Below are 23,171 nucleotides of genomic sequence, written 5' to 3' on the forward strand. Positions count from 1 at the left end.
GCTTAGACCTTGGTTTAATGATTATCTGACTCTTAAAGACTCTTTTCTCTATTTTATATGTGTGACCTAGCTTATGGGTGAAAATATTGCAAGATTATTCAATTTTAAATAGGATAGCCAAAGGACAAGTCTTCTAGAAGCAACAATGACGAAAGGATGTATGGGTTTTTTAAAACCATTTTTGTACCTTTTGAAGCATGAATGAATTGCTGAAAATAAGGAAATAAAGGGTCACAGTCATCTAAAACATAAGTTTTTCAGATATTTAAAGTAAGAATTTTTTTTAAAAAAGAATTTATATTTATAACATGAGATGCCATGAAGTTAACTCAGCTATTGTGAGTTTTAAAAAGACTATCAAATAGCACACTAGTTTCTGTAGGAAGAAATGACACAAACTTTTGGAGATTTTGTAAATTGTAATATTATATACCAACTAGTGAGAGTGGCTTAATGAAAGGCAAATATATATTTTGTAATTTTGAAATGTCTACAACTAAATTATGTTGACAACTTATGTTTGTATGTGTGCAAGCAATCACTTTAACAAGTATTTTCCTAAATGAGAAATTTAGAAATAAGAGATATGTGTGCCTTTGAATTCAGCAGTTAGTATTTTCAAGGTGAAACATAGAATGGTAGACAGAAAAAAAAAAATCTGTTACCTAATAAAGCATAGGGCTATTTGCAAAATAAAAGTATTAAAAAAGACCATCTTATAATTTGAGCTCAATGGGAATTGTGTGGTTATAACCAAAAGGCTATATTATTAATATAACTAATATAATTATCTAACAGTAACAAGAAATATGAGCTTCTGTAAAATCAAGCTCGAATAACAAATGAACTCCAAGTAATTATCATTACCTTATTGTCATCACATGTATGTTTTTTAAAAAAATTAGATCCATTATTCAGGCAATTGGTATCAATATCTCTCATGCTGTCCTGTGGTAAATAATATAAAATAATGTGGTTAAAACTGAGGACTTTTCTAACATGTAGTAATTTATAACAATAACATATCTGCTACTTACATGTGCATTTTAAGGAAAATTACTTTTGCTTGGCTCAGCTGACTATGCATGAAGAATAGTTTTCTTTAGTTAAAGAATAAATAAGTATATATGCAAACCCTCACATATTTAGAGCATCTCCCAGACTCCATAATTTAATCCCAGAATCACTAAAAGAATCTGGCTCATTTAGGGAAATAAAAGCACCTATTTTAGAGGTTGTACTACATGGTAAAATTTTAAATCATAAAATTGAGATCAATTTAAGAGGTTATTGAACCCCATTTTCTGCCACTGTCCACAAACAAGGAAGGGAACTTATACATTAGAATGATGGGAGGGAAAACCTCTTGGCAATGAGAGTTAAGGTTGAAATTCATTCTACAGCATTTTTATCAATCCAATTTGTCTGGGATGGTTAAAGTAGAATTTTACTGAGAAACAGTAGGGTTGAATGTGTGTCTATTGTAAATATAGGAGTGGAAGACGGAATGGTAATACTCATTTTTTATTTTTAGGGAATGTAGTGTAAGAGGGTGGGGATTACCCGAATCAAGGATTCAGTTGACATATTTGGAAGAACTTCCTAAGGACTTAGATATTCTTATGCACAGCGCTGGACTAGTTCTGTTCAGTAATCAAGCAATTCCATGCTATCAGAGCTTCTAAAAGGACTTCAAGCAATCTCAGTCTATATGATGTTACTGAATAAACAGGGTTAAAAGTGGAGCAATGACAGGATTTGGTCATGGACATAATCTTCATCTGCCTCTCAAAAAAGTGTACATTAGTCTTATCACCTGTGAAAACTCTGGTTTTACCTGACTAATATGTATATACTACCTGTTTTACCCCCAAAAAGTAGTGTCTTAATACATAATCATTCATTTAACCATTCAGCACTTCCTAAGGACCAGTGTGCAAGGTCCTCTGCCAAGCTCTTTGTGGAAAAAAAGATAAGAAAACACGGTCCCAAGTTCTTGTGCTGTTTGATATAAAGGGCAGACTGTGCATCCCTTAGACACATTTGCATCATTTCTTATCTGTGGAAAAATATGCTTTTGGGGACAGAAGATTTGTTAGTGCCAACCATCCGAGTCATACTGTAAACACCTCAAGTGCAAAAGATGCATTTTTATGACTATCTCCACATTGCCATTACACACATTCCTGAAAAGGTAGTGAAGAATTAATTGAGTAATTTTCCTATTGACTTCCACTTAATTCCAAGAAGGATAATAAATAATTCATAAATTTTTCTCTGATAAAACATAAAGCATTTAATTTTTGCCACACCATCCTTCAAAAAAGAAGGTAGACAGACAAATGTGCAGCTAATCTGTATGATATTTTACAATTCACCAAAAATATATGAAAATATATTACCGAATTAGTGCCAGTTTCTTGGAGCATTTTAACAAATTGTGTGACATAGGAATATTTGGAAAAGCATATTGGTTAGGCCATTTCTCCAGGTAATTAATAAAACTCATTTTTGGTAGATCTACAGAAAGATAATGCTATACCAGTTGATTTGTTTGCCACACATTTGGTACAGAACATAAAAGTGTTACTGTGCCCTTAAAAGGATGACTCCTATAGAGGTCACAAGTATTATTAACTAGTTTACTTCAGTCCATTAATGAATACATTTAACATAGGTCTACATGGATGTCAATTACAGTTGTTTCTGAAATTGTTTTCATTCACGCCTATCAGAAGAGTGGCTCAGAGTAAGAATATAGAATCATGGAGTTAGAAAGAACCTTAGATATCCATCTCTTGATTTAACACAGAGCAGAATTCCCTGACCAAGGTCATGACAATAGTTTCTTATAGACATCTTGACATATGTGAAGATTTCTTCAAATTTATTATAAACATGGAAAATCACAAGAGAAAAGCCAAGATCACATTGACTGTGAACTGCAATATTTTCTATTATAAAATACGATATTACATAAGTTGTTCCTAAAATACATAATGTCCCTTTATTTTGTAGAATTAGATCTTCTTTCATATCGGCATGGTTTTCTTCCATCTTGAAATTGTTTTCTATTACATTTTTTTTTCCTTTTTTTGTCTTTTTTACTGACCAGTAATGGGATCGCAACCCTCGGTGTCACGCCCGTACCGGGGACCGGCAACGGAATCGCAACCCTCGGTGTTGTGTCCGCACCGTGCTCAGCCAGTGAGCGGGAACTGGTCTCCACATGGGATCCAAACCTTCGGTGGGAGCGCCGCCACGCTCCCAAGCGGCGCACTCTCCAGTGCGCCATCGGGCCGGCCCTTCTATTACATTTTTAAGTTTCTTCTTTAGAAACACTAATTATATATAAAATGATCTTCTATTTCACTTTTTAAAAACATATTTATCTTTTAAAAAATTATTATCGTGTGTAGTTTTCTTCACCATGTCTTTTCTATGCTTATTCTAATGGGGCACTTATTTCTGGTTTTTATTTTATTCTTCGTTTTTCTCCAAAATTTAAAGGCTTGCCTTTATTTATTTATTTATTTATTTATTTATTTATTTTTTGCTATCTCTTCTCTAATATTGTATTGTTTTAGCTATTTTTCCTTTGGTTTCTTAGAAATTATTAAGAAGAAAATTTTTGAGATTTTCTACTGCTATCATGGATAATTAATCTTTTGATCTAAATTCTTCATTTTCCTTTTGCTTATTTATGAATTTACATGTTATTCCTTTGTTCACTTATTTTGGTAGCATCAATGCATACTACTTTTCCTTTTGATTTTCTGGTTATTTTTGAAGGGATGCTAAGGTAAACAGTTGTTCAGCCAGTATTGAATGTTTCCACTGATCCCATAGAGGATATATACATTATTTAGGGCTGTTCTAACAAATTACCAAAAATTTGGTAGCTCAAAACAACAGAAATTTATTCTCTCACATTTCTGGATCCAGAAGTCCAAAATCAAGGTGTCATCTGGAGGATAGGGAAAAAAATCTGTTCTTTGCCTCTTCTATCTTCTGGTGGCTGACAGCATTCCTTGGTGTTCCTTGGCTCTAGTCTATGCCTCCATCTTCACATCCCCTTCTTTGTGTGTGTGTCAAATCTTCCCCTACCTGTCTCTTAGAAGGACACTTATGATGGCATTTGTGACCTACCCGGATAATCTAGGATCATCTCACCATGCAAAACCTTTAGTTTAATCATATCTGTAAAGATTCCTTTTCCTTATAAATTTCCAGGGGTTAGAATTTAATATCTTTGGGTGACCATTATTTAATCTACTACAGAGAACTATGTTTCCTGCCCATTGATGTTGAGTTTGACCAAAAGACTTGCTTTAGGTAGTGGATGTTAGCAGATTGGACTAGAGCAGAGGCTTAAAATGTACTTGCACAATTGAGTTTGGCCTCTTGTACTCTTGTCTTTCAACATGAGGAGAACAAGCATATGGTAGCAGCTTGTGTTCATTGTTTATTACTGCATTATAAATTACCACAAAAGGTAGCTTAAAACAAACATTTCTTATTGTGCAGTTTTTGTGGGTCAGGAATCTGGGAGGAGTTAACTTGCTACTTCTGCCTCTTCATCTTCCTTGAGGTTGTAGTCCAGACACTGGCCATGTCAGCAGTCATTGAGGCTTGACTAGGACTAGAAGATCTACTCCCAAGATGCTCCATTCATGTAGCTCTTGGCAAAAGGCCTCAATTTCTCATCATGTGAGCCTCTCCACAGGCTCACTTAAATGTCCTTACAAGATGGCAGGTGGCCTACCCCACACATGCAATTCAAGGGAAAGAAAGAAGGAGGCCACATGCCTTTTATGACCTGGTCTTTGAAGTCACACTGCTCCACCTTATTCTATTGGTTTGAAGTTAGTCACTAATTCCAGTCCACACTCAAGGGGAATTAAACTTTACTTCTTGAAAGGGGGAGTGTCAAAAAATTTGTGGGCACATGTTAGAACTATTAAACAGCTGCTCCTCCATATTTTAACCCAGACTGAAACATATGGAGGCAAAATCAAGCCCACCCAACCTACATACTTGTGAATGTGACATAAATGCATTGTTGTAAGTCTTTGTGGTTGTTTGCTATGTAGTAAGAGCTGACTGATAGAGAAGTATTGATTTTTGGATCAATTAACTGTTCAAAAATAAGTGGGGAAGGGGCAAAGGTAATAAAATGGGGCAGCTGTTCTTTCTTACCTAATTGCTATATTCTCTGTCATAGTTTTCATTTTCAGGAGAGAAAGTCAGTGTGGACCACCATGAATCTACTCTAAGTGAAATAATGTCTATTTATTGTTCATAGCTGATTCTGGTCAGTAGTTACTTAGCTGCTTTCTTTCTCCCCTCCTTCTATTCATTTCATAGGGCTGGTTCTAAGAATTCAAAAGTTTTGACATCAAAAAGAAAGATTCAGTCTCATGTCTCTTGCTGTATTTTGAAAATGAACTTGGTCCCTACAGAGATATTCATCATTTGTGATCATCACTATCACAACCCACCCATGGCCCAAACTTTGTGCCATATGAAGACACATTTGGGGGATCTTTTAGAATGTGCTGCTTATTTTTATTTTATTTTATTATTATTAATTTTTTTCGCAGGGGGCAGGGGCTTGCCAGTATAAGGAACTGAATCCTTGACCTTGTTGTTATAACACTGGGCCCTAACCAACTGAGCTAACTGACCATCCCTGCTGCTTATTTTTAGAGAAATCTGTACTCTATGAAATTTGAAAAGATACATATTGTTCGTGGAAACTTATTTCAGTTGGTACAAATTTTGCCATTTGTCAAGTAGCTCAGCAAATTATAGTATGAATTGGTAGTTGATTCCTGCTTTAAATGAAAAGTCACTTATTCTTCAATCAAATATTTCTTGAGCATCTACAATTTAATAGTGGGGATACAACTGTAATCAAAATCATGCATGGATGCCTTACAGTGAGTGGGAACATGGCTGGTATGTATGAAAGGAAGACAGAAAGGGAAAGCAGGCATATGGCTAGAGAGCAAGACAAAGCACTGGTTCCACATAAAGCCAAAGAGGCTGAAAGACCAAATTATGCATAGCCTTAAGGACATGTTAAGGAGCACTGTCTCAATCCTAAAAGCAATAATTGAATATTGAAGATATTTGCATTTACAAACAGGGGAATGATATTCTCGTATTTACCTTTTTTAGATGTCATATTGATAGCATCATGCTGGATGGTTTGGAAAGGTTAAGAAAGTATGCATGAATCTTTATAAGCCTACTACACAGTAAGTGCTTGAGATAATGGTTTATTAAACTTGGTGGTTGAAGAGAATCTAGACATAGGTGACCAGATTTGAGAAATACTTAGGAAGCAAATTTAACATGATTTGAAAATGAAAATTAAGATTGACATATCAAGGATGATTTCTGGGTTTTCTTGTGTGTGGAATAGAATATACATTGTTGCTGTTTATTGAGATAGGGAATATTAGAAGAAGTGGAGTGGATAAATTAAGGGCTTGGTTTAAAACAGATGATGTTTGGGCTGACTTTCAAAGATCCAAGAGCAGATGTCAAATATATGCATACATAGTGAAGCCAGAGAGTTACAAGGAAAACCAAGGAAATAGATTGTTTTGAGGAGGTGGTGGTCCATAGCATAAATGACAACTAAAAGGTCAAGTAAGTTGAGTGAAAAACAAAAGAAAATCTTCATAAAGAAAAACAAAACTAAAGTAGGAAAAAAAGCTTACAATAGAATGGTAATATTAATGAGGTAACATGAAATATTAAGCAGATATCGTGATAGTTATTTTGAAGTAAAATTTATTAATGAGAGAATATACATATACAATAAAACATTAAGAAACTATGGGAGTGAAATAGCCAAAATGGTGGAGCAGACAATCCCCATCATAAGTCTCTACCACAACTGATAGACTTACAGCTATTAAAATGCAAAACAATGCCATCCTGAGATCACTAGAACTCAGTGGAAGAGGAGGAGAGACCCATGGAGTCTGTGAAGGCATGGAAATTAAACAACAGGTTCCTGAATGACCTAGGGGTCCAAGAAGAAATTAAACAGGCAATCAAAACATTTCTTGATACAAATGAAAATAAAGACAAATACCCAAACCTGTGGAATACTACAAAGGCAGTACTAAAAGGGAAGTTTATTGCAATAAATGCCTACATCAAAAGAACAGAAAGATTTCAAATAAACAACCAATGCAACACCTCAAAGAACTGGAAAAACAAGAACAACCTAATCCCAAAATTAGTAGACAGAAAGAATTAAGATCAGAGTAGAACCAAATGAAATGGAGACCCCCAAAATGATACAAAAGATAAATGAAGCAAAAAATTGTTTTTTTTGAGAAGATATCCTAGACAAGCCATTAGCTGGGCTAACTATATAAAGAATAGAGAAGACCCAAATAACAAAAACCAGAAATGAAAATGGAGATATAATAACCAATACAACAGAAATACAAATAATCATTAGAAACTAATATTAAAAACTTTACTCCAGAAAATTTGAAAACTTTGATCAAGTGGATACATCTTTGGACACATACAGACTACCAAGATTGAACCAAGAAGAAATAGAAAACAGAGTTCCAGTCAAGATGTCAGAATAGACGGTCCCCAGTGTCATTCTTTCCAACAAATCAACCAATTTACAACTATAAAAATGTAACATCAGCCAAGCTGGGGCCACTGGAGCTCAGGGGAAGAGGAGGAGAGACTTACAGAGTTCATGAAGGCAGGAGAAACCCCGATGAGAGAAAGAAAAAACCGCTTGGAGCGTTTCAGGACATGGCTTTACAGAGTTCATGAAGGCAGGAGAAACCCCGATGAGAGAAAGAAAAAACCGCTTGGAGCGTTTCAGGACATGGCTGCTTTAAGGCTGGAGCTGTGAGCGCATGGAGCAGGAGCTGGAAGAAGCCACAGCTGTGCTCTTCAGATGGAGTTACTTGGAGGTGGCAGGAGAGAAGAGGGCCTTGGTGGGCCCCAGGACAGCAAGACCACTAATAGGGTTCCTTTGGACCCATGCAGGAGCAAGGAGCCAGAACAGCTGAAAAAGGGGAGCCATTCAGAGGCTGGTGAGTCATTGCAAGGGACCATCCCATGGGAAGTGTTTGGAGCACAAACAGTGGGGGAGAAAGGCCCACAAGGAGAACACTGGGACACAGCAAGGACAGCCAATCTGCCCCCAATTGGCACAGGATGACTTAGAGGAGACGGGTCGGGAATGCAGAATTGCATGGGTGCAGTTTGATGAAAAAACTCAGGCCCAGATCAGAGTTTCTAAACAACCCAGGTGCAATGGGTCTCTGGAGAATCAGAAGTACCTCTAAGGTCAACCATTAAACCCCGAGCTACACAAAAAGCCTTCCTTAGGGAAACGGAAGCAAAGCAACAATTTAGCTCAAGTACACAGCTCAAGTACTGGTTCCTAAAGGAAGTTCCCCCATTTTAGAAGAAAGCAAAGGACAAAAAATTAGTTCTGGTCCAGGCACACCACCAGCACCTTGGGGCTCACCAGGGGTCATGAGGCATAGAGCTGGGGACCAGAACCCCACCATAGCCACTCACACTGCCAGTGCCTCGGGGCCTGCCCAGGAACCCATGGCTTGGAGCCAGGGACCGGATCCCACTCCCACATCCAAGCACACCACCAGTGCCTCAGGGCCCAAATGGGAGCCTGGGGCATGAATTTGGGGGACCAGATGCCCCTGCGCACAACCAGGTACACTGCCAGTGCCTTGGGGCCCCATGTGGTGGCCTGGGGCATGGATCCATGTACTGGACACCCCCACCCACAACCAGGCACACTGCCAGTGCCATGAGGCCCACCCAGGGGCTTGGGGCATGGATCCGGGGACCAGACACTCCTGCCCACAACCAAGTCAGCACTTTGTGGCCCCGTCCAGGGGCCTGGGACATGGATCTGGGGACCAGACCCCCCTCCCACAACCAGGCACACTTCCAGCACCAAGGAGCATGCCAAAAACATCACCTCCATGTGGGTGGCTTAACAGAATCACCATAATAACCAGGGCTGCTGTGATAGAGGCTAGACACCACAACCACCACATAGATGGCTCACCAGACACTGGAGTGTGTTGACACAAGGAAAGTCATCAGCAGAGATAAAGAAAAGAAGAGGATGGCTCTCTCCACAAAGCCCATTTCAGAGTGACAGAAGAAGTATTTGCTGTATGATAATATTGGGGGACCTGATCACACATCTCAGCATTGGACAGATCATCTAGGCAACAAATCAACAGAGTAACCGTTATTCTTTCAGAAGGAGAGAAGAAATCTAGGGTAATTAGTGTGGGGAAGGGGGAGAAAGAGAGGGATAGGGTGAGAATAGACAAGGGGCATAAAGAATAATTACAATTTGTAACAATATATATGCTTGTAATATTGATTTGATGAACATATCTCAATGTTGAACCCCAAAATATGTATAATCAATTTTGATTCAATAAAAATTTTTTAAAAGAAGGAATAGAAAACATGAACAGACCAATAACAAGCAATGAGACTGAAAAATAATCAGCAATCTCTCAACAAAGAAAAGCTCAGGACCAGATGGTTTTACTGTTGAATTCTACAAGACCGTTAAAAAGGAATTAATACCAATTGTCTTCAAACTATTCCAAAAAAATTGAAACAGAGGCGACTCTCCCAAACTTAATCTATGAGGCTAGCATCACTCTGATACCAAAACCACAGAAAGATACAATAAAACGAGAATACTAGCAATCAAAGTACTATAACACATCAAAAAAATTATACACCCTGATCAAGTGGGATTCATCCCAAGGATGCAATGGTGGTTCAAGATGTGCAAGTCAATAAATGTGATACATCACATCAACAAAATCAAGGACAAAACTATGCAATTATCTCAATAGATGCAGAAAAAGCATCTGACGAAATTCAACATCCCTTCATGATAAAGAATCTTAGCAAATTAGGTATAGAAGAAAAGTATCTCAACACAATAAAAGCCATATATAACAAACCCACTGCCAATATCATCCTGAATGGGGAAAAGTTGAAAGCATTTTCCCCTAAGAACAGCAAGAAGACAAGGGTGCCCACTCTCACCACTCATATTTAACATAGTATTGGAAGTACTAGCCAGAGCAATCAGGCAAGAGAAAGAAATAAAGGACATCCGTTCTGGAGAAGACAAAGTCAAACTGTCCCTGTTTTCAGATGACATGATTCTATATATAGAAAAAACTAAAGACTCTACCAAAAAACTCTTACAGCTGATAAATTATTTCAGTAAAGTTGCAGGATACAAAATCAACACACAAAATTTGGTAGCTTTTTATTCTCCAATATTGAACTAGCAGTAAAAGAAATGAAGAAAGCAAGCCCATTTACAATACCTACCAAAAAAACAAAAACAGAAACAAAACACCTGGGAATCAATTTAACCAAGGATGTAAAAGATTTTTAAAATGAGAACTAAAAATCATTGCTGAAAGAAATTAAAGAGGACACAAATTCATGGAAAGATATTCCATGTTCTTGGCTTTGAAGAATTAACACTGTGAAAATGTACATACTACCCAAAGCAGTCTACAGATTCCACGCAATCTCCATCAAGATACTAATGGCATACTTCAGAGAACTAGAACAAGCAGTCCTAACATTCATATAGAACAATAAAAGACTCTGAATAGCCAAAGTAATCCTGAGTGAAAGTAAATAAAGCCAGAGGCATTATACCACCTGGCTTTAAATTATACTATGAAGTCATCAAAACACCATGGTACTGGCATAAAAACAGACACTCAGACAAATGGAACAGAATAGAGAACCCAGAAATCAACCCTTATATGTACAGCCATCTGATATTTGACAGGGGGAATAGGAGCATACATTGGGGAAAGGATGGCTTCTTTAATAAGTGATGCTGGGAAAACTAGACATACTTATGTAGAAGAATGAAACTAGACCTGTACCTCTCACCATAAACCAAAATAAACTCAAAATGGAATAAGGACTTATATATATAAGACCTGAAACTACTGAAAGAAAACGTCCAGGAAACACTTCAGGAAGTAAGACTGTGCAAAGACTTATGAACAAGACCCAAAAAGCACAGGCAATAAAAGGAAAAATAAATAAATGGAATTATACTAAACTAAAAAGCTTCTGCACAGCAAAAGTAACAAGTAAGAGAGAAAAAACCTACATAATGTGAGAATATATTCACAAATTATGCATGTGACAGGGATTAATATCCAGAATACACAACAACTCAAACAACTTTACAGTAAAAAAAACAAGTAACCCACTTAAAAATGGTCAAAGGAGCTGAATAGGCATTTTGCAAAAGAAGATGAACAAATGGCCACCAGACAGATAAAAAAATGCTCAACATCACTCAGCATCAGGCAAATGCAAATCAAAACCACATTGAGATATCATCTCATGCTAGTTAGAGTGTCCAGTATCAAAAAGACAGAGAATAATAAATGTTGGTGAGGATGTGGAGAAAGGGGAACCATCCTACACTGTTGGTGGGACTGTAAATTAGTGTAGCCATTGTGAAAAACAGTATGTGGTTTCCTCAAACAAGTGTAGACAGAACTGCCATATGATCTAGCAATCCCGCTGCTTCGTGCATATCCACAGGAATAGAAATTATAATGTCGAAGGGATATCTGCACTCTAATGTTTACTGCAGCTTTGTGTACAATAGTTCAGAGTTGGAACCAACCTAAATGTCCAGCAATGGATGACTGGATGAGGAAAATGTGATATATATGCAAATGAAATACTACTCTGACATAAACAGGAATGAAATCCTACCATTCACAGCAGTTTGGATGACCTTAGAAAAAATTATGTTAAATGAAATAAGCCAGGTACAGAAAGAGAAATACCACATGTCCTCACTTGCAAGTGGGAGCTGGAAAAAAAAAAAGAAAGAAAGAAACAAACAAACAAGCAAACAACAATCACAGTAATTATCTGAATTCTCAATATGAGGAAACAGAAGTGAGAACATCAGAGGTTGGAAAGGGGAAGGGGATGGGGATTAGAAGAAATTGATAAAAGGCCACAAATAATGTATATATAATGTAATGATAAAATGAAAGATGATTACAATAAAAAAAATAAAAATTAAACCAATAGTACCACTCATGTAACAACCCGCTGAATAATTAATCATTTACTCCATGAATGGGTTAATCCACTCATGGAGCATGGTCCTTATGATCCAATCACTTCTTAAAGGCCCTACCTTTCAGACACTATAGTCAGATTTCCCACCCTCTTAATACTGTTACAATGGGGACTAAGCTTCAATGAGTTTCAGGGGACATTCAATCCACAGCAAGCTCTACCTAGTCCTCACAGTGAATGCCAGAGAAAAAAATCCCCTTGTGTTTATGGCAAGAGGAGGAGAAAAGAAACTATAAAGAAGCCAGAGTGTTCTGTTCCCCTTAACAATGCCTACCTTAGGAAAACTGTTTTACTAGAACCCAACCTTCTAGGGTTTTATCAGAGCCTGACCTGCCTAGGGGAAGGGAAATTCCCAACTCCAGGTCCCTCTAGCCTTTCAGGTGTTAGAAGGCCATCCTGTACCACCTAAGGGAGAGAAAAAACTATGAAGCATTGAAGTTCACAGTCCAGGGGCACAGGCTTACCAAAAGATTAAGACGTAATCCTAGGGCAATAGAACACTTCCCTCCCTGACAATGCCTTACCATGACATCACTAAAAACCTGCTTACTACATTTCTTTTTACCCAGAACATCATGGTCACCTATCAAGAAAAAAATTACAAGGCCTCATAAGAGGCAAAAAACACAATTTGAAGAAACAGATCAAGCATCAGAACCAGATATGGCAGGAATGTTGGAATTATCAGACCAGGAATTTTAAAATCAATCATTAATATGCTATGAACTTTAATTGAAAAAGTAGAAAACATGTAAAGACAATAAGCAGAGATAAAAATTCTAAGAAAGTATAAAAAAAATGCTAGAGATCAAAAGTACTGTAGCTGAAATGAAGTATGTGTTATTAGTGGAGTTCATAAGGCTGAGAAAAGAAACTCTGAGTTTGAGGATATGAAAATAGAAACTTCCAAAACCTAAAAGCAAAGATAAAAAAGACTAAAAACAAAAGAAAAGAATATCCAAGAACTGTGAACAACTACAAAAGGTGTAACACCCATGTAATGGAAATATCAGAAAGAGAAGAAACAGAATGAAAAATCAAAAGATAAATAAAAATCCTGAAAGAAGGCAGAGGGGGAAAAATAACTTACTTAACAGAGGAGCAAAAATAAGAATTAGATCTGATTTATCTTATTCTCCTCAGAAATCATGCAAGTAAGAAGATAGTGGAAAATATTTAAAGTGTTGAGAGAAAAAAAGCACCACCTGGAATTCTTTACCCTGTAATATTATCCTTCAAAAGTGAAAGAGAAATAAAGCTTTCTCACACAATCAAAACATTGTCTTGCAGGAAACATTAAAAGAAGTTCTCATGTCTATATGTTTATGTATAAATAACATGAATTACAGCAATGATAGAAGAAACAGGAAGGAGGAATTAGTTACATTTTGTTATTATAAAGTATATGTACTACCTATGAAGAAGTATAGTGTTATTTGGAAGTAGATTTGGAATAGCTATAAATGTATATTACAAATTCTAGAGCAATAAAATGTAAAAAATAAAGGAGGGAGGGGTAATTGATATTCAACAAAAGGAGAGAAAATTAAACAAAGATCAAATTCAATAAGTAGAAAATAGTAAAATATATAGAAGATATTAATCCAACTATATCAGTAATAACTATGAATATCAATCATCTAAATAAACCAATTAAAAGACAGAGATTGTCAGAAGTCCTCTGTTTGTGCCATCTGATTGTGGAAGGCCTCTGATTGTGGCCGTGGGCGTGAGATAAAACTTTTGGGGATCTCTGAAAGTCTGTCTGGGAACGTTCCATCTGAGTACTCTGGTGGAAGTCTTTTGTCCATGCTGTCTGTTAGAAAAAGGTACCTCTAGTACAGGGTAGGACTTCTGTGAAACTGTAACTGACCTTTTCTTTGGCAAGCATTTCAATTAGTGTGTGTGAATGAGCTCTCTGTGCATCTGTTGTCTGTCCTACGTTGTACACTTTGCCTGCTGTTGTGCTACTACTTGGGAGGAATTTAGAGCCCTCCCATGTATGTTTGTAACTTTGAGAACTCTTGGATGGTCTTTGGCCCCCATTAAAACTCACCAAGCCCACTGTGAGTTTGTGTTTGGGTGAGTTAACTGTCCTTGGGAACTGTGTCACACTTCTTGGGAAGATTTTGCTATCTTACTGCTTTTGCGATGAAGGATTCAGAAACTGAGCAGTCAATGCTATGGTAGAAATCTGTTAGAACAAGGTTTTTTTTTTTTTTTTTTTTATTGCAATGCTGCCTGGCCAATGTATGTGTTAGATTCTGAAGTTTTGTGTTTGTTAAAATGGGTAATGAGACCCTCCTGGATGCAACCTACAGAATTGGTCTGAGTTTTTCTTGGCAAGCTTGAGAAATAGAGACTATGATCCAGAAGGTTACAATTAATTGGCTAAGTTGCTGGACAAGATTTGTCTGTGTGCACAGTTCAGCAAAACTGAAACTATCTCAAAGCTTAAAAGTCCTTCACATAAGGGAAAAAAATGTTAAAAGCCTCTTCTTTTACAGAAAATTGTTTGGCAAAGAAAGGCTGAAGTGGAATTACAAATATTGTTTATAGGACATTCTGAGCCATTAAGTTCTTTCATCTTTTTATTTTTTTCTCTTCCTACTTTGCTGTATCTCACAAGTGTTGAGACGAAAACTCAATGTTTATAGCATTTCAGCTGAGGTAAGGAAGAAGAGAAACTTGAAAATCCAAGGCCACTTAGAGATTCAGTTTTAAAGAATTTAACCCTGAACTCATTTGAAATGGAAACTGAAGGTGGGGGGGGGGTATAAATCAGACTTCTATGAAATTACTTTACCTCAGGTTTGGTTCATAACCTTTATATTACCTGAAAATAAAGTTTATTCATATGAATAGGCACCATTATGTCTGAAGTATAATTTGGACTCAACTGTCTTTTATTAATTGGTGAGTTTATATTACTATCTCATGACTGAAATAAAAGCTATAAAAATGTATACGTGTATCAGTGTGTCTACCCATATGTACATGTATTATGCTATTTGTTGCATCTACATAGTAAACTCTGGCATAATCATCCAGAAATGCCTTTTTAGTTCACATGACTTCAAAGCTCTTTAATAAATAAGCTGGTTTTAAATTGACTGATAAAACAAAAATAGAAATGTTTTCAGAATTGTCACATACATTTTTGATTGGGTTTACAGGTTTGACAGAATTATATTTGTCTCTACAGAGAAATTTTAAGGTTAAAATTATAAACACAACCTACAACAGAATGATCTTTGTGTAATTCTTTGATGAATAAAACTAATTAATATTGTTGGTTTAACGAAAATAACTGTATCTTCTGAGTTATTGACAGAGTACCCACATATTTAACGATAAAGTTCTTGCTTGGGTGAACACTTGATATTCACAGGTTATAAAATGTTTAACATGGGATTAACTTAAAAGGATGACTGGCTTTGTCTAATATCTTGGTTTTCAAAAGTAATCTAGGTGCAATTGTTAAAAATAAATAAACTGGGTAAATTAAATGATGAGTATTCATTAAGTATCAGATAATTTCCTAATACAATATAATACTAAGACATTAATTACTAAATATGAGTTTAAGACTACATGCCTTTGACTTATTTCAAAGAAACAAAAGAAATTTAGGTTTGTTAATGAATATGTTCTGGTCCACACTGAAACCTATATTTTTAAACATTATCAAATATGTATTCATTGAATGCTTTGGTACATAATAGAAATTGCTTTCTTCCTAGGGTTTCACTAAAATTAAGGTTATTAAGAACTAAAAGTCAGAGCTTATGAAAAGTTATTTTGAAGGATAAATTTAGGAAGGAAATAGAAGCAAGATAGAAGGGAATCAATAAGCAGGAGAAGGGAAATTGGAAAAAAGTTACAGATATGAAGATGCAGTTTTGGTTAGGAAGATTAAAAAGAAAAGAATAATTTTGTGTAAGAAAAAATACAAAAAAAAGTCTAAAGCATGTTGTGAAGATGTCTGAGTAAGTTGTAATGAGAGTTTGTGAAGGATAAATCATAAAAGAATTTTATGTGGTATTAAATTGGCTATAACTAGAAGGGAATTATTTCTAAATATATCTAAAGAGTGAGCTTCGATATTAAAAAGACAGTTACAGAACTGAATTTCCCCCATGTTAGAACAAAAAGGTTTTCCTGAAGTATTGATCTGCTCTTAACAAAATTGAACAGGTTTTGATTTTTAATTCTAAAATCTGTTCCTTTAACAGGCAATCTTCTAAACTATAGTTTCTATTTTGTCACATTTTTCTGGGATTCATTTAATCTTCGTGTTTACAGGTTGGGAATTCTATCTTCTTCATTTGAATAAGAATTTTATTTCTTGAGGTAAAATCTTTCTCATGAAGCTTCTTAGACTCATATCTCAGAAGTTCAAGTCTTGATGTTTCTCACTGTGCATGATTTACAGGTTATAATTGCCTGCAGCCCCCACTTTTTCTACCCTTGAAAAGGTTTAAGTAACTTTGCTGTTATCATCTGACACTGACATACTGTCTTTAGGTTTTTCATTACTTGAAGAAAACTGAGTTTTGAAAAGGTTAAGATGTTTACACCCATGTAACTTTCTGAGTTGCTTTTGAAGTTTCTGATTATCACCTTGGTTTAATAAATGACTATTATTTCTCAGTGACCTGTGATCCTGTTTTGACAGTATTAAGTCTTTGGGCTTTTCTAGTTGAGTCTCTGGAGAACCTCAGGGAATATATCTATTATCTTGTAGAAATATTAAGTGATTAAGCTTATTTGGTAAGCTGCATGGGAAGGATTGTCAAATGATAAATATATTATTAGGTGCTCTTTCAGTTACATTTATGGATATGTTGTTGATACAAATTTATAAAGTTATATAAAATTCTTAAAATGTGATATGTTATCTGTCATATTTTGGTTATTATATTAAATATTCTTTAAGGGAATATTTATATAAGTATACTGTCAATATAAATACTCTAAAGATTATAAAAAATATGTAATAGTCTGATGGTCTTGATGTGACACTATTAGTTACGATACTGGTTGTTATCTTAAGGTGCTGCATCCAATAGAAATAATCAAATTTCCTGGTCAACTGTTAATTATAACAAGTTTTCATCTGATTTTAACCATGACGATTCTAAGTCTTGTCATCCACCATTTTGATTTTTCTCTGAAGGCATTTGCAATCGGATTCATGAAAGACTGTAACAAGTACTATTAAATATGAGTTGCAAATAAATTTCAGATCAATGGACAAAATAAAAGTTTTTCAGAACTCTAATAAGAAATCTAATGGGTTTATAAAACTGCTAATCAAGCTCAAGCAAAGCAAAAATTAATTACATTAGGTTAAATAACTGATAAAGATAATGCTTTTATGACTTTTATTTAAAACATTGTTGGTTATTTACTTAAATGTTTTGTCTTCCATATTTAAGAAAAACTTCCTCTTAACTATAACTACAGCAAATTTGGTAAAATGTACTTTTATGAACAAAGATGGAGGTGTTTGCTTTTTAATTCCTCCAAATTTGATAATTGTGAGTATGCTTATGATTTTTATGACAATTTGATCAGATACATAAGTTTAATAAGAATTTGCTCTCTTAATTAGAAGATACAATGGGAAACATTAGTTATATTGCTAAGGCCTTGACTGGAATATCACATTTGAGAATGTGTATAAAATGCCTGAATTCAAGTGTTTTCAGCCTTAGTGTGAATAAATGAAACTGAAGATGAAGTCTAATGTCTGCCTTGATTTGACTTCCTAGTCTCAGGAGTTTTAAAATCTGGAATTCCTAAGTGATCAACATAAAGAGAAAAAATTATGTTTCTAATGAAAAACTAAGATATACCTGGTATGAGATCGTAGCTCCATGTATTATATTTGACTTTTTCTTATCTATCTGTAGATTGGACTGGATCTTAAATTCTTCTAGGTTCCTCCAATGTACCTTTCTTCCACTGAATTACTGAAGTTGGAAACTGCTCTGTTCCTGAAGCCCTAGAGGCTGAAACTGGATGAATTTTGAGGAATAGGTTTCACGTCTGATGTACGGGCCTCACAAAATGTTTGTCAAACCCCCCACTGCATAATGAGACTCTTACTCCTTTAATGTCTATCTTTCACTTGACAGGATAATGGTCATTTAAATTATTCAATTGGCATGTCTTTCCTACATTCCTGATCCTACTTCATGTTGCCCAATTTGGCTAACTGCTGTTTCATCTTTCCCCGTAGACATGGGACATGAATACCTGGGAATGAGCCTTCCAATCATCAAGGGATTTGTCTACCTGGGAATAAACTTTCCCAGCACCGAGGGATCTTTTCAGTAAGAAAATTGATCATCAATGCTTCCATGAGGAACGTTTTGATAAAAAAAGGGGGAAATAATGTCTTAAAGTTGACTTGGTTACACAAGTAGTTCTCTAAAAATATTCACAGCCTTGAAGGGGGTGGGGCTCAGGACTTGGATGAGATATCAGTTTCTTAAACAAAGGATTCATATAAGTTCTTAAATTGTTGATGTACAAATTAATGTACAGCTTGCTAACATTGAGTAATAGTAGATAACCACATGGCTTTAGATTTTCTGCTGGCAGAACAGGGAAAGGTTTGTGCCTTAGCAAACACTACCTGTTGTACTTACATTCAAACTTCAGGAGAAGTTGAGACCCAAGTAAATAAAATATTTACTCATGCAAAATGGTTTCGAGAGGTGCCGCCCACTGACCCCCTCACTGATTTATTTAGTTGGTTACCTTTGTGCTTAAGAAATCTACTTCAATCTGGATTAAAAAATTGTTATTATTATAATCATCCGCATCTCTGTTCTCTCCCTTAGGTTTAAGCTCTGTCAAATCAACTGTTAAAACAATAGATAAACAAATGCCCTTGGTTCCTCTGCCACTCCAGCTGGGAACCAAAAGCTATGTCCTCCATCATGTCAAGAGTTCCATTCCAAATTAACCGCTCCTTCTTTGCCCTGATCCAGCTCAAAGCAGTAGGAGTCAGTGCCTGTATCCATAGATATGGATGGATATGTGATGGTAAGAGCTCATCACAACAAATAGTCACAGACAATTAGCATTAGAAGAGCCATTTTGTGGAACACAGGTTTAACCCAGAATTCTAGCCATAAAGAAGTGTTTTTGTAACCTTGTCTCACAGGATAGCTCATGGGAAAATGATGTAGGAATTAGTGCTCAGGAAGAACAATATAATAAGAGCAAATCAGTCACTTGCCATTCAACTAACCATTCTTCATTTGGAATCACAAGATGGCATCCAGCTTGTGGGAGCCAGATAATACCACATTCCAAGGATGAATTAAAGACTTATAGAACTGACCCTGAGAAAAAGAAGGCCAAGCACCTGCAAGGTTTCATGTAGCAGCATTCTGATGGGACTAACTTCTCACCCTTGCTTCCCACTTTCTCTGTTTAAAAACCCTTGTGGAGGCTCCTCTGGGCCTCTGAGACAGTTTCTAGTCTCACTGTGTCCCAGGCATGATAATAAAGCTTCCAAACATTGCATCAACATTGGACTCTCAAGTCATTTATTACTGGGGAAGAGAGCAGCCGTACTTGGTTGCCTGTTACAAAGTGGTAAAAATTATGTAATGTATACTCTCAGACCACAATGGAATTAAAGTAGAAATCAATAACAGAAAGAGATAGCTGGAAAATCCCAAAATACTTGTGTATTAAGCAACAGACTTCTAAATAACATGTGTCAAAGAAGAAATCTTAAGGGAAATTTAAAATATTTTGAACTAAATGAACATAAAAATTAGCAAAATTTGTGGGATGCAGGGTAAGCATAGCTTAGAGAGAAATTTATAGCATTGAATGCATATATTAGAAAAGAAGAAAGGTCTAAAATCAATAATCTAAGTTTCTACCTTAGAAAACTAGAAAAAGAAGAGCAAATTAAATCCAAAGTATACAGAAGTAAAGAAAAAATAAATATTAGCACAGAAATCAATAAAATCAAAACATGAAATCAATAGAAAAAATTAACAAAACCCTATTGTTTGAAAGGGTCAATAAAATTTAGAAGCCTCTATAGCCAGGCTAACTAAGAAAAAAAGAGAAAACACAAATTACTAATTTCAAAAATGAAAGAGAAACATTGTTAAATATCCCATGGACATTGAAAGAATAATAAAGAAATATTATGAACAATTCTATGTCCAAAAACTTGATAACTTTGATGAAATGGACCAATTACTTGAAAGACATAATCTGCCAAAACACACAAAAAAACAAATAGAAAATATGAGTAGGTGTATATCTATTAAAGAATTTGAATCAATAATTACTAATGTTACAAAATAGAAAGCACTAAGCTTGGGTGAGTTCATTGGTAAATTCTACCAAACATTTAAGGAACAAATTATATCAATTCTGTACAACATCTTTCAGAAGATAGAAGCAGAAGAAACATTTCCTACTTGTTCTAGAAGGCCAGCATTACCTTAATACCAAAACCAGACAAAGACTATATGAAAAGAAAACTACAGACCAATATCTCTCATAAACATACATGCGAAAATCTTCAGCAAAATCTTAGCAAGCATTATCCAATAATACTTAAAGATACACACCTCAACCAAATAGGATTTTTTTTTTTTGCATTTCATTATTTACTTGAAAAGGCCTCGGCCCCCTGTTTAGAGAATGGATGTACATTTACATATTAAATATTAAAATAAAAATGGAAAGCTATGTATCTTTTTATTTTAACTGGTGTCCTGATTTAGCCAACTTTTTCTGGCATTTTACCCATGGCCAGTTCCACCTAGGCTAGGAATAGGCAATACAGATATTATTAGCAAAGACCCTTTTGCTCCTCAAACTTCAAGAGCTGTCTGTAGTTTTTCTTGCCACATAACCCTGGATGCAAAAATGTACAGCCCTTTTACATACTTTTCACACATGCACACACATAATACCATATCCTCCTTGCTCAAAAAAACCTACGCATATATGTATTAGGTATACAGGCATCAAAATACACACATATATATATGTGGTTTAGAGGGCATTTTCCTCTTCCAAAAAGGATCATGGTATATATATTACTATTGAACTTTTTGTATTATTTTCACTTTACTTTATATCATGACTATCATTCCAAGTCAAACACATCTACAGCAATTTTTTCGTAACTGCATAATATTTCACATTAACTTTATTCCACAATTTATTCAATATTTTCTTATTGATGAATACTCAAGTATTTGCTCCTACAAACAATGCTATAATATACACGTGTGTGTATTATATCCTTTTCTATTAATGCTTGCATTTCTGTAGAATTGGTTCTCAAAAGTGAGATTATCTGAATAAAATGATATGTGCATTTTAAAAATGATTCACACTTCCACCAACAAATAAGGAGACCGATTTTGCTACATTCTTACCACCACCAGATGCCATCAGCCTTTAACATTTTACCAGCTCTGATATGTGAAAAACTATACCACATGATAGCTTAAATTTGCATTTCCATGACTACTAGAGGATGTGCATCATTTCCTGCTAATCGACAATTGGACTTTCCTTTTCTATGAATAACCTGTTCTTATCCACTTTCTTATGTTGTCTCCCAATGATCAGTTTGTATATTTTATATTAGGCATTGAAAAAATATTTCTATGCTTTATTTTAGGTATATCTCACTTGTGCATACTGTTTGTGTCTATATATACATATACATGTTCATAATCAGTCTTACATAATTTCAGAGTTTAAAATAATTTGTACTTATTGTCAGGTATCTGTTACTATTTATGCTCTGCTTCCTTTTTTCTTTGTAATTTTGGTACATGAATGACTATGTTTTATTTTCCCTTTCCTATTGTGAATAGACTATATTTCTTTTAAAAGTATATCCCCCCAAATTATTAAAATTATAGTCCCTATCAATCTAATGAGTACACATATCTACAAATCATCCTGATATAAGGGGAAGTATTTACCTTTTTTTTCCTTTTTTTTTTAATCTTCTCCCAGTCCTTCTATAACTACATACTATATTTTTAGTTCTTAGGTAAAACATGTTATTGTTTTGTTTCTATATTTATAATAACTATTTAGACACCACCAAATATTTCAGTATTTAATAGTGGTTGTTTTATATCACCATTTCCCTATTATTGATATTATATTGTTTAGGTGGAGTCATTTTACTGTCAAGTTTTTGTTCCTGTTGTTTTGGATAAAGTAGTACCCTTGCTGAGCTCTTTGTATCTTTATTTTCCTTGGTGCATTGAATAAAATTTACCTGGGCCTAGGATTCCACACCCACAATCACAAAACTCAGTATAAATTGGTCAATTGAAGGTAAACATTGGTGAAAAATTGGAGGGTAGGCTAATTTTGTTTTCTTTTGTTGAAACTCTTCCCCCTCTTCTTCTAGGAAGGACAATTACTTGAAAAAATTCACCTTGATATATCCTAGTGTTTGACTCTTCTTATTACTGTTGTCTCATAGTCAACAGATTTATATGTATTTTTAAAATACAGAAATAGATTGCTCTTCCATTCTGAAACTTTTGCTTCTATTTCATTGTTTATTTTTTTCTTCAGAAACATTTATAATTCACAGAGTTAGCTCTCTGCTCTGTCCATGGTATCAGTCTTCTCTTAGTTATATATATATATGCACACATACACAGACCAATATGTATATACTCATATACACACATATATATATATACACACATTTATATATATATACACAGAAGTGAAATAGGTAGAAAGATAATATGTATAGATGGATATTTAAATTCTTCGCTTTTGTTTTTTTGGAAACCTTTACCTGTTTGTCCATCTGGTGATTACAACATAACGCCACTCCTCTTTTTCATACACACATTATTGTAATATAAGCCTTTAACTTCCTATCTGATGAAGATCGACTTCTCTCAACCTGCCATGTTATTTCT

The 23,171-nt window shown here is 35.1% G+C and overlaps 1 protein-coding gene across 2 annotated transcripts in view; it reads right to left on the reverse strand.

Moving 5' to 3' along the window:
- Positions 1 to 23,171, reverse strand: part of IL7 (interleukin 7) — a 60,974-nt gene that overhangs the window by 5,874 nt on the left and 31,929 nt on the right. The window contains exon 4 of one of the 2 annotated variants that reach the window (XM_008576287.1): positions 868 to 948. The exons of the other annotated variant lie outside the window; for it this stretch is intronic. Within the exon in view, the coding sequence (XP_008574509.1) occupies positions 868 to 948 (81 nt within the window). The remainder of the gene's footprint in view (positions 1 to 867; positions 949 to 23,171) is intronic. 2 annotated transcript variants of the gene reach the window in all.

Source organism: Galeopterus variegatus, unplaced genomic scaffold, assembly GCF_000696425.1.
Source record: "Galeopterus variegatus unplaced genomic scaffold, G_variegatus-3.0.2 Scaffold61, whole genome shotgun sequence".
In the NCBI taxonomy this organism is placed as follows: Eukaryota; Metazoa; Chordata; class Mammalia; order Dermoptera; family Cynocephalidae; genus Galeopterus; species Galeopterus variegatus.